This window comes from Abramis brama (genome assembly GCF_963993115.1).
Source record: "Abramis brama genome assembly, chromosome: 17".
Lineage (NCBI taxonomy): Eukaryota > Metazoa > Chordata > Actinopteri > Cypriniformes > Leuciscidae > Abramis > Abramis brama.
In genome coordinates this window covers 17,750,620-17,763,251 of record NC_139979.1, presented here as the reverse complement: position 1 = coordinate 17,763,251, position 12,632 = coordinate 17,750,620, and the positions used below count along the sequence as shown (strand labels likewise).

Below are 12,632 nucleotides of genomic sequence, written 5' to 3'. Positions count from 1 at the left end.
GCGCCAGGGAGGTCCCACTTACTCAGAGAATGTTTTCGATGGTGACTCATGAGGAAACTGGCCACAGAGTGCATGAGATTTAATCATGAGCTCTTGTTTGTCTTCTCCCAGCTGCTGCATCAAACTTGCCATTGCATGAACACATAGGTGTGCATGTGTGTATGTTTCTCACTTATTTAAAGGAACAGATCACCCATGAAAATTCTTTATCAACTCTATATTGCAGTCCCAAACCTCTATGACTTTCTTCTGCAAAACATAAAAGAAGATATTTTAAAGAATGGTGAGTAGATGATGACAAAATTGCTGTTTTTGCTGTTTTAATTGCTGACTATCCCTTTAAGGGAAATAAACAGCGCACCAAAAAAGTTAAATGCATTAATGTGCACAAAGAACAACTGTGGTAAAAAAACAAACAAAAAAACCCTGAAATTCTACTCGAATGATTCACCACACAGAGAGGTTAAATAAGGCAAGTCATCTCCTCCGCCTCCTCCCCCCTCTTCCCTCCTTTCTCCCTCCCTGACTCTCTTATTTCTAGCTCTGTCTTCAAATCGGTCACTGGTCCTGAAATACCAGTACTTTTGAATGCTTTTCACATGGACTTTCACTATGTTGGTTTGACATGCAATGTCCCTCCCCTTTTCCATTTTCTCTCTATTCCCATCTATTTCTTTAATCACTTTTTCAGCAGTGTGTTGCTATTAATAAAAGCTGCAGCTAATGTACAACTAGCGTTTCCGCATCACAGCTGTAAAACAGGATACACATTATACTGCGCCATAGTAGCAGATCAGAATGAATACAGTATTCCTTATTTCTCCTCTTATATAGTATTTTGTGTGACTAGTTTTGTTTGGCTGTGCACTGTCAGAAAAAAAAAAGTATTGTCTCTTGTTATTAGGGTAATACCCACAAAGGAATACATTTGTACCTTATATACTCCTAAAGTTGATATCAGTAACTTAAAGGGATAGTGCAGATTGTAAAGATTGTAAAACTGTTTTTGTTCATTCAATGAAAGTCAATGGGGGTCCAAAACAACATTGGCCCTCACTAACTTTCACTGTATCTACAAAAAAAAAGAAGAAAAGAAGAGAAGAAGAAGAAAAATAAAAGGAGAAAAGAAAAGAAGAAAAAAATATTCCACTTTAAGGTGCAGGCTGAATCTATACTAGGAATCTAAAATGCTCTAGCAAAATGTACTTCACAAACTAATTTTTTAATCACTGCTTTGTGATAGCATGCTTCCCATTAGGCATTGCAATATGAGATATGCATTCTTTTGTTGGTCTTCCACAACATTTAGTGCAGATAAGCATGCCTTTGACTGCTATAAGCAGGCATATAGTCTCTATGTGTTGTTGCCTTTTAGAATTTCTTAGAATAATAGATAGTAATCCTGTGCATTTAAACCATTCATGGTGGTTAAGACTGCTGGAGCAACTCCATTATGATTGCAACATAGCTTCAAGCAGAATATTCATGACATCTTTTTCTGATTTATGACACATACAGTGTGCGATTTCATTACCTAATGGTTTAAACTTGTGCCCTTTAGCTGTGAAAAATTAGATTTTGACAATTGCATAAATCCACCCTTTATGTTAAGAATGTGTCTTAAGAACTAGTCTGACCAACTAGCAGTTAGACATGGGGTAATCAGTCTTACTGTTCAGATTAAAATTAGACCAATCTATGTTTTTATGTAAAAGTTATTACCAGTCGTAAAGAAAAAAAATATGGACATGGTCATTTTGATGAATACATCTGTATTCGTTTAGCTAAAGACTTTGTCACATTTTCATTCAACTTGAGCAGTTTTGTTTACCAGCAAACATGCACAGGCATGCATTAACGAGTAGCCCTTAAAAAAAAGTTTCTACATAAATTTCAACATACTAGATATAATTTCTGCATTATAAGATTATTTCAGCGATTCCAGTTTCACTAAAGTGGTTCTCAGATACGCCCATCTTACACTGACAGTCAGGGGAAGGTATTGACAATGGATTTGTCCAAAGGCTCAAGTATAAGGTTTTGTCAGTTTATTTGCAGGAGCTGGTTTAACCAGTTGAGTTACAGACTTTACAAGGACAAGAAATGCCAAACACACCTGCTTCATTTTTTACAAGCTCAATGTAAACAAGAGTTTCAATGGTTTAAGGTAGTGAACAATGAGAGAGCAGGGCAGAGTTAAAGAGAGAGGGATGTGAATGTAGGTGTGTTTGTGGTTAAAGGGTTGGGATGGTGGGAGGGTGAATTCGGGGGGTGTGGCATTTTACTGCATATAACATTCAGTCTGTCCCTTCAGTCCTCACTCGCTTGGTCTTCTTTTCTTTTACTTCTTGCTCACCGTGAACTTCTGCTGCACCATGACACGTAAGAGACTTTATATTTTTTTACTATCTGCTTAAAGTGAACTAAGTGTAATGTAGTGCACTGCTGCTGTATTTAATGTGTTAAGCGTTCTTGCAACCTTTATTTTCTGATATTGATTTGAAGGCTAGTTCAGTATTTTGTTATATGTTTTTCAACCATTCATTTATTGGTAGATATGTCTTTTGTCAGTTTTACCATTTTCGTAGTTGGTGGTGGATCAAATGTCAAAATCGAGTAGATCTCTTTCCTTCCTTCTTTCTTTCTATCTTTCACTTCTGTCTTAATTAAAGGGTAAGTGCAGGGTGTTGGCCGTGACCAAAACTGTCGTTTTTAATCCCCCCTTTTCTGAAAACTCCCACTCTGTAGACAATTACAGGTCCATCCCTTCTCTCCTCCTTCTTATGTTTGACTCCAGAGGGGTGTCACTTTAACCGTTTGTTATGCTGTTGCTGGGCGTGACATTTCATATATGTGTTTTTTTGACATCTCCACTACTAATAATTTTGGATGTTGTGGACACATAGCCTTTGCTTGATTATTGTTATTAATGGCGCACCTATTTTGTATCACTCTAATTTCACAGAAACTCAGCAAGCGATGGCTCTGCTGATTTCAGTCTTTCATAAATACTCAGGAAAAGAGGGAGACAAGCTCACTCTGAGCAAAGGCGAGCTGAAGGACCTGCTCACCGTAGAGCTAGGAGACCTACTTGCAGTGAGTTTCTACATAATCGTTTCATTGTCCATTTAAAATATAATTCCTCTTTTCATTATGACATAAATCGCTCCTTTCTATAATGAAATATATGTTTTTATTAAATAAATAACATTAATTAAAAATAAATAAGATTCATTCTTTTGTATTAATTCTCATAATGAATATATTTTGAGCTAATACATATGGGCCGTTTGATTCATCACTGCACTGATCGTGTCTCTGACTGCGCTTTTGTGTGTTTGTTAAAGAAAGACAAAGAAAAGGCTGCGGACAAGATATTTAAGGATCTGGATGCAAATGCTGATGGTGTTGTGGACTTTCAGGAGTACGTTACCATGATCGCCTGCATCACTATGATTTGCAATGATTTTTTTACTGAGAAATAACTTTGTCCTTACAGAAAGGTTTTGTCTATAAAGTTATGGTACATCTGGAAAAAAAAAGAATAAATGTTTTTAATGTTTTGAATTAAAACTGTATTCTTACAATATGTGAGTGTGAGTGTTCTTAACTGTAAATGTGTGTTTATTGTGTTTGTGGCTGCAGTTTAATTAAACGGTTAAATCCTATGGATATATTAAAACAATGCAAAACAATGTAAAATTACACTATAAAATAACAGTGACACATGGACTGATCATTTCCTAGGAAATGTGAAAACAATACTATCTTGAGACAAAACAATGGCATGTTTTAAGATATGTCAGTGCAAGTTGCTTTCAGTTCAGACAGCTCAAACATGCATTTTAGTCTGGGTTACAGACTTTGTGCATCATTCCTGAATCCCAGCCCATTGTCTCTGAACACTGACTGCTATGTGGTCTGCTGCTGTTGAGAACAATGCCAGGGAATGCTGAAGCCAAACTCTTGTCTTCCTCCCACTCCCCTATAGCGGCCTCAAAAAATGTGATTGTGACCCTCTGTATCTGTACTTGTATTCTTGTGGTCACTACCTTTCATTGTTCTAAACAATGCTAAAGAAATTTGTTTCAATAATGGAAGATTAGTGAGCTTATTATATTATATTATATTATATTATATTATATTATATTATATTATATTATATTATATGGGTGATGTAGGCTATTCCCTTCTGTTCATCTCCTTTTCAATATGTCATGTTAATTGGTTTAGAACTGCACAAATATTATGCAAGTGTTCAGTGACTCATTTGAATGAATGAGGCACTTATATAGCGCTTTACTATATACTACTTTACATCCAAATAATCATATCAGGAGTCTTCTCCAACCACCACCAGTGTGCAGCATCCACCTGAATGATGTGATGGCAGCCACAGAACAGTGTGTTCACACCAGCTATAGGTGGAGAGGAGAGAGAGTGATAGAGCCAATTCAAATGAGGGGGATTATTAGGAGGCCATGATTGATAAAGGCCAATGAAGAGATTTTGGCCAGGACACCGGGGTTGCACCCTTACTCTTTCGAGAAGTGCCATGGGATTTTTAATGATCACAGAGAGTTGGGACCTCAGTGTATGCCTCATCCGAAGGACAGTGCTTGTGCAGTATAGTGTCCCCATACTGGGGCATTGGGAACCACACAGACCACAGGGTGAGCAGCACCCCCTGCTGGCCTCACTAACACCTGTTCCAGCAGCAACCTTTCCCGGGAGGTCTTTCATCCAGAAAGTCTACTGACCAGGCTCAACCCTGCTTACTGTAGCTTCAGTGGGCAACCAGTCGGAAGAACATTTAAAAGGTCTAATAATAATATTCATAAGTGACATTGCTTCAAATGTGGCACATGCAGAGCCCCTTTGCATCCTGATGAAAAGGACAGCGAGTGTGTCGCCTGCCTGGGCAAAGCTCACAGAGACAAGCTTATGGAAGTAAAATAATGTCAAATGTTTTTGAAACAAAAAAGCCTGTTGAATTGCACTACTTGAAAAAATAGGCATTGCGTTAACCATGCTTGCATTTTAATGCATTGTATTTTTAGGGCTTGCATTTTTATGGGCTGAAATTCAACATGGTTGAATATTTAAGCTGTGAATATTTCAATTAAAAACATTTCAAACAAATTTTCATTATTAAAAATTCAATAATCCATATTCACCTTTCATATTTCACTTCCAAAATATTCAAACTGTTTAAAAATACAACCTATAATATTCAACAGGCAATTTTCGAAAACTCGCTTCCACAAATTCAGTGTTCAAATTCGACACAAAATACTACGTTGACATCCAGAAACTGCAGGAAAAGCAGTAGATTACCGAGCATACTCTCCATCTGCTGTTAGTCGATCTCACCAGCAGGAGGTGCAAAAGCGCGTGTTGTTGACGAAGACCATCAACAGTTAGAGCAAGCCATTCATTCATAAAACTCATTTACAGCAATGTAAGCGTATTTGTGATTATTATGACGGCTGTTTTATGTTAAATTCAGTGTCTTCACAGTTACTTTTCCTGTGTAGCCTACATGCATCTTTCTCTACCGTGAACGAGATTATAATGTTATTCCCCCAATGCGGATGTAGGCTACAGATCCAATGTTACATTTTTGAGGTTGACATATATTTCTCTTGGTTGTTTAGTTGCCTTAACTTTATATTGTGGCGATGTGCTGCATGCAGGCTATTAGGGTTTCCCTCAATACTTCAGGATTCCCCTGCTGGGCATATAAAACGCTTAACGTAGCTTAATGGACTAATTACAGTGATATAAAAGACCAAACTAGCAGGCAAGCAGATGGACTCAGAATAACGCGCAAAGCTTAATGCTAAGCGTTTCCCAGTGTTAGACTGACATAAGTTGGCTTGACGTTGGACATTCGCACATTTAGGGACCGTCTCTAAAGTGTATACAACTTTGGTATACACTTTAAAGGCACTTTAGGGCACAGGTAAATATGACATTTAAAGCTGGGACCGAGATAGGTCTTGTGCATGTTACCCACTTGGGTCCCACATAGTACCAAGTCCAATCCTACATGAAATCCATCTGGGCAATTAACATGGGTCCATTATAATGGAAACCGCGGACAATACATAATCCTATATATAATCCCACATACAAATGTTGGCTGGGTTATGGACTTATGTGAAGATTGTTTTAAGTTCACTTAAATTAAAAGTTGCAATATTTTTTGGAGCGTAATAACATGTTAAAATTGATAGCTTTCAATTACACTGTAATGTTGAATGGCAATAATTAATGTTTAAAATTGAAGAAAAAAAACCATTGAAGACATCAGTAGCTGTATACTGGCCTTCATCCATAAAAATATGCCATTAAACAATTATTTAAAATATACTGTCTTTATTGTTTCTACATTAATTTAGAGATTAACTGTGAAATAATTATATTATAAAATATATTAAAAACTTATATTAAAAACAAGCTATCTTGTGCAATTACAACAAAATTATTCTAATATAAAAACACAAATGCACTGAGTGAACAAACATTTAGGTGAGATTTGCAATGGTAATTGAGCAATGTATATCAATAAAAGCCTTAATTAAATATGTCATCATGTAGAAATTACTGATTCCTATAGACTTTCAATGGTTGGACCAAAAAAAAAAGAAGATAATATTAAAAATATCTATATGACAGTAGGCGGTTCTTCCCTGTGGTATTGAAAATCGATACATTTCAAGGTATCGTATTAAAGTTTTATCAGGACAACACTAGTGTAGGGTGCCACAAATTTGTGAACATTTTCAAAGGGTGCCATGACTGAAATAACTAATACAGAGAGACTGAGAAGGAGTTTTTATCCTCCGGAAATCTGGCTATTAAAATCTGGTACTAATAGCCAAATCTGGCTATTAGTACACTTGATGAGTCTGAAGAATTTTTAAGCCACGTAAAAACACATTTTTACATACAGATAGGCTACAGACATTATCATATATTGATTTTATTTTTATTCATGTTTTTCTATATATATTATTGGTTTATTTCTTTTTCTTTTTATCTTATTGTTGTTAGTATTTTTGTACAGTGCGAAAAACTAGGGGAAAACCATTTCACTACATTGCATCACATGTATATGTATGTGACAAATAATAAAGAGAACCTTGAACTATAAACCGCCAGGGCGGACTCAGGTCGGGTCCTCTGTAAAGGATATGCAGAAGCCTCCTCTTATGGGCACAAGGCAACCTGGGCTTGCTGAGAGCGACGCACGTGCCGGGCAAACTGAACCAGGGAGCGGACATGCTGTCCCCAGGAGAATAGACCCTTCATCCCCAGACGATTCAAATGATCTTGGATTTCCCACGAATTGCCCAGCCTCCTTCTTTACATTTTTCCCCAAGTCGCGCTCCTCCTTCAGGTCATCAAACAGATCAGGGAGGGTGGACACATAGTCCTTCTAGTGGCCCCTCTCTGGTGGACCCAACCTTGGTTCCCTGAGTTGATTCAGCTGCTGACAGCAGCCCCATGGCTGATACCCCTGAGGAAAGACCTTCTTTCCTAGGTGAACAGGTTGATTTGGCACCCTCGACGGGGGCTCCCAGCAAGAGTCCTAAACACCCTTTGTGAGGCTAGAACGCCGTCCACAAGACGCCTCTATGCCCTTAAGTGGTTCGTCTTCTCCAGCTGGTGCTCAGCCCGGAGCCAAGACCCTGTATTATGTGAAGTTCCGCTGGTACTTTCATTTCTACAAGAGCTACTGGACGCGGGTTGCACCCCCTCCATGCTCAAAGTCTACGTGGCGGCCATTGCAGCTTTCCATGCTCCCTTGGCCGTCCAATCGTTGGGTTAAAGTGACTTTATTGTTTGCTTCCTGAAGGGGGCAAGGATACTCAACCTACCTTGAGTTTGGACTCTAAAGTCGCCCTCAAGCCCAAGTCGGCTACATGCCCAAAGTGCTTTTGACTCTGTTCAAAGCACAAGTAATTTTGCTTTCTGCTCTTCACACGTTGGAAGACGAGCAACAATTACACCTGCTCTGCCTGGTATGGGCCCTAAGAGCATATTTAGAGCGCTCCGCACAGTTCAGACAGTCAGAGCAGCTCTTCGTGAGCTTCGGCGGCCACACCAAACGGGACTTCTGGTCATGAAGCAACGATTATCCCGCTGGTTAGTTGATCCTATCGCTATAGCTTACGCTTCAATGGGCCTCCAATGCCCCATCGGCGTCAGAGCACACTACACCAGAGGCATGGCCTCCTCCTGAGTGTGGTCCAGTGGGTTGTCTATTGGTGATATATGTGCGGCAGCCAGCTGGTCCTCGCCATCCAACTTCACCAGATTTTATAACCTGGAAGTCCCTGCGCTACAGGCACATATCCTCTCTGTATAGTTGGAGCTGGCCTCTGAACGAGCCCGGCCCACCATTACTCTTGGAGGTTCCAACCAATCTCTGAACCCTCTTCAGGGCGCGATTGCCTCATTGGCCCTACTGTCCAAGTGTGCCAGGCTGGGGCCAGAGAACGTTGTTCTGCTTGAACATAGCACGGCATGATTGGATTGGTTCCCCATCGCGTCTAGCAGACACAATACGAAGTGACCGTTTGAAAAGGAAAGACTCGGTTACTGACGTAACCTTGGTTCCCTGAGATAAGGGTATTGCGTACGGCGTTCGTTGTTTCAGTCAATTTAACCTGAATCATATGGCAAAATGAGCTGCTTTTATAGGCAGATGTCCCGCCCCTTCTGGCGGGATCTGCGCTCGTATCGGCGGGCTGTGCAACGATTGGTTCGCGCAGTTACGCCACTCCGCCATAGGTTCGTGCAGTTCCCACTGACCAGCCAATAAGCGTGCGTGTAGATAACTGCACTGTTATAGCTGTGAAGTAGCACTGCGTTATTTTATAAAAGGCTTCAGTAATCTGAGAAAAGGGAGTTTTCCCCATCGCGTCTAGCAGATGCAATACTCGTTCCCTTATCTCAGGGAACCAAGGTTACGTTAGTAACCGAGGCGTTAGCATGTTAGAGTCAAAATCATATTTCATGAAACTGTAATTTTTTCTTTTAAATATTCCCATCTTTCTCTTTTATTGTTGTTATTATAATGTTGAAATGATGTTTCAAAACAAAAACAACTGTTATTGTCCGTCCCTCCTTGTAATATTAAGCTAACACCAAAGTTTTATTATACGTTTTAGCTTTAACCACTGATACTCTATTATGGAGTGTTTTTTAACACATATTGTTTTTTCTAAGTGCTTTTCCCAATTCAGTGATCAGACAAGTTGCAAATAACTACTAAACATTAATCTTCACTGCAGCTCATGGAATGCAATATTTCAACTAAATGTCTCCATCTTGTGGTGGCCCTCATAAGGGATCTTTAAACTGATAGGTTGGCACTCAGAGCCATAAGGAATGAACTTTATCTCATGTTCAGAACTTTAATCTCAAAGAATGAATTTGTTGTTATAACATTCAAAAGTTGTATTTATTTCTATTTCAGGTCACTCACTATCTATGTTTTATGCAAAAGTTATTACCAGTCTAAAAGAAAACAAATTATGGGCTTTGTGATTTTGATGAAAACAGGTGACATCTGTATGCATTTTGCAAAAGAATACTTTACATTTTCATTCAACTTGAGCAGTTTTATATACCAGCAAACATGTATTAGCGCGTATGCCTTAAAATGATTTCACAACTGGAGTTTCAACATAATGACTATTAGATTTAATTTCTGTAGTATAAGATTATTTCAGTGATTCCTGTTTCACTAAAGTGGTTCTCAGATATGCCAGTCAGAGGCAAGTATAAGGTTTTGTCAGTTTATTTGCAGGAACTGGTTTAACCTGAGTTTAGAAGGACAAGAGATGTCAAGCCAACCTGCTTTATTTTTTTGCAAACTAAGCAAACAGGAGTTTCAATGGTTTAAGGGGATGAACAATAAGAGAGCATATAGGGCAGAGTAAAAGAGAGAGGTATGTGAATGTAGGTGCATAGGGGTGTGGCATTTTACTGCATATAAAACTCAATCTGTCCCTTCAGTCCTCACTTGCTTGGTCTTCTTTTCTTTTACTTCTTGCTCACCGTGAACTTCTGCTACACCATGTCACGTAAGAGACTTTATATTTTTTTACTGACTGTTTTACTATCTGCTGCCTTAGCAGTGATACTAAGTGAACTAATGATCTGTACTGTAATGTAGTGCACCGCTGCACTACTGCTGTATTTGATGGGTTAAGCATTCTTGCAGCCTTCATTTTCTGATATTGAGTTATTGGCTATAGTTTAGTTTAGGGTACAACGGGGCTAAAGGCACATCTTAAGAAAAATTCGCTTTTCACTACTCCCATAGTGTTTGATTGCAGAACAAAAAAGTTTTGGAGTAACAGATTTTGTGTGAAATTAAATCATAAAAGTGGTTTGTTTGTTTGTTTGTTTGTTTGTTTAAAAATCGTATAAATAAATATGAGGTGGCAAGGTGGGCCTTTTGCCCCAGACACGGGGTAAAACCAGCATGGGGCAAAAGGCACAAATCATTTCTACATCATATTAAAATGTGTATTTTACCCCGGTGTGCCTTTAGCCCTGTTGTACCCTATATGTTGTATGTTTTTCAACCGTTAATTATTTGGTAAATATGTCTTTTGTCAATTTTGACGCAATAGTTTAAGAGTTTGTGTGTTGGGAAGAGGAAGCATGCTGGTGGTGGATCAAATGTCAAAATCGAGTAGATCTCTTTCCTTCCTTCTTTCTTTCTATCTTTCACTTCTGTCTTAATTAAAAGGTAAGTGCAGGGTGTTGGCCGTGACCAAAACTGTCGTTTTTAATCCCCCCTTTTCTGAAAACTCCCACTCTGTAGACAATTACAGGTCCATCCCTTCTCTCCTCCTTCTTATGTTTGACTCCAGAGGGGTGTCACTTTAACCGTTTGTTATGCTGTTGCTGGGCGTGACATTTCATATATGTGTTTTTTTGACATCTCCACTACTAATAATTTTGGATGTTGTGGACACATAGCCTTTGCTTGATTATTGTTATTAATGGCGCACCTATTTTGTATCACTCTAATTTCACAGAAACTCAGCAAGCGATGGCTCTGCTGATTTCAGTCTTTCATAAATACTCAGGAAAAGAGGGAGACAAGCTCACTCTGAGCAAAGGCGAGCTGAAGGACCTGCTCACCGCAGAGCTAGGAGACCTACTTGCAGTGAGTTTCTACATAATCGTTTCATTGTCCATTTAAAATATAATTCCTCTTTTCATTATGACATAAATCGCTCCTTTCTATAATGAAATATATTTTTTTATTAAATAAATAACATTATTTAAAAATAAATAAGATTCATTCTTTTGTATTAATTCTCATAATGAATATATTTTGAGCTAATACATATGGGCCGTTTGATTCATCACTGCACTGATCGTGTCTCTGACTGCGCTTTTGTGTGTTTGTTAAAGAAAGCCAAAGACAAGGCAGCTGCGGACAAGATATTTAAGGATCTGGATGCAAATGCTGATGGTGTTGTGGACTTTCAGGAGTACGTCACCCTGATCGCCTGCATCACTATGATTTGCAATGATTCCTTTAAAAAGAGTAAATAACTTTGTCCGGTTGCACTTTATTTTACAGTACGTGCACTTGAAAGTACTGGGTAATAAGGTTAATATAACTACATGGGTTAAGGTTAGGTTTTAGGAGTAGGTTCAGGGTTAGTATTTACTTGCCATTCCTATATTGAGTACATGTACATGGGGAACAGGACTGTAAAATAAAGTGCTACATTTTGTCCTTACAGATATTTTTGGACTGTAAAGTTATGGTACATCTGGAAAAAAAAAAGAATAAAGTTTTTTTAATGTTTTGAATTAACTTACAAAATGTGGATGTGAGTGTTCTTCTCTGAATGTGTGTTTGTGGCTGCAGTTTAATTAAACGGTTAAATCCTAGGGATATATTAAAATGCTTCATTTTTATATGGAAACATTCACCTTCCATTGACACTGCTAACATAACATACTTACAATGAATTGTCAAATTACACTCTAAAATTACAGTGACACATATTTACATTTTCATTTTATGTTTCATTTTCAATTTTCATTTTATGCATATGGACTGATCATTTCAGGAAATGTGAAAACAATACCACACCACACCAAAGGGGGCCTCACAAGCATTGATTATCATGAGAGAGATGTATATTTTGGTAGACGTCATGCTATGAAGAGTTCATAGATCAGACTTCTTAAACATTTAGGCCCGGTTTCACAGACAGGGCTTAGATTAAGCCGGGAAAGGCCTTAGTTCAATTAGGCAATTAAAGTAGATTTTATAAACGTAAAAAAAAAACTGGTGTACATCTTAAGACAAAACAATGGCACTGACATATTTTAAGATATGTCAGTGCACGTTGCTTTCAGTTCAGATAACTCAAACATGCATTTTAGTCTGGGAATAGCTTAAGCCTCTGTGAAACCAGCCAACAGTCTTTGTGCATCATTCCTGAATCCCAGCCCATTGCTTTGAGCGTGAGCAGCTGCTTAACCCTGCTGTCCACCTTCACCGCCATCCCATATTTGACAGAAAGAGACCTAATTTGGTCTTAAACACCAGAGGTGAAAGGCAAAACAAAACAACTGTT

At 38.4% G+C, this 12,632-nt stretch overlaps 2 protein-coding genes across 3 annotated transcripts; both read left to right on the top strand.

Annotated features, from left to right (window-relative positions):
• Positions 1–2,123: 2,123 nt before the first annotated feature.
• LOC311066943 (ictacalcin-like) lies at positions 2,124–3,587 on the top strand. Its single transcript, XM_084088429.1, has 3 exons — positions 2,124–2,382; positions 2,966–3,096; positions 3,348–3,587. Exons 1-3 carry the CDS (start codon positions 2,376–2,378, stop codon positions 3,483–3,485), a joined length of 276 nt encoding a protein of 91 aa, XP_083944555.1. The 5' UTR covers positions 2,124–2,375; the 3' UTR covers positions 3,486–3,587.
• Positions 3,588–9,725: 6,138 nt separating this feature from the next.
• LOC311066942 (ictacalcin-like) lies at positions 9,726–11,869 on the top strand. Of its 2 annotated transcripts, none has more exons than XM_084088427.1 (3): positions 9,726–9,791; positions 11,067–11,197; positions 11,449–11,869. In XM_084088427.1, the coding sequence occupies exons 1-3, from the start codon at positions 9,779–9,781 to the stop codon at positions 11,590–11,592; spliced, it is 288 nt and encodes a 95-aa protein (XP_083944553.1). In that variant the 5' UTR covers positions 9,726–9,778; the 3' UTR covers positions 11,593–11,869. The 2 variants fall into 2 exon arrangements, with proteins under 2 accessions (XP_083944553.1, XP_083944554.1); XM_084088428.1 differs by having other exon boundaries at positions 9,740–10,100.
• Positions 11,870–12,632: the final 763 nt, after the last annotated feature.

Excerpts from the sequence above, each read along its gene's own strand:
- LOC311066943 (XM_084088429.1), top strand. Across the intron at positions 3,097-3,347 it reads AGCTAGGAGACCTACTTGCA|AAAGACAAAGAAAAGGCTGC; the intron begins GTGAGTTTCTAC and ends TGTTTGTTAAAG.
- LOC311066942 (XM_084088427.1), top strand. Across the intron at positions 11,198-11,448 it reads AGCTAGGAGACCTACTTGCA|AAAGCCAAAGACAAGGCAGC; the intron begins GTGAGTTTCTAC and ends TGTTTGTTAAAG.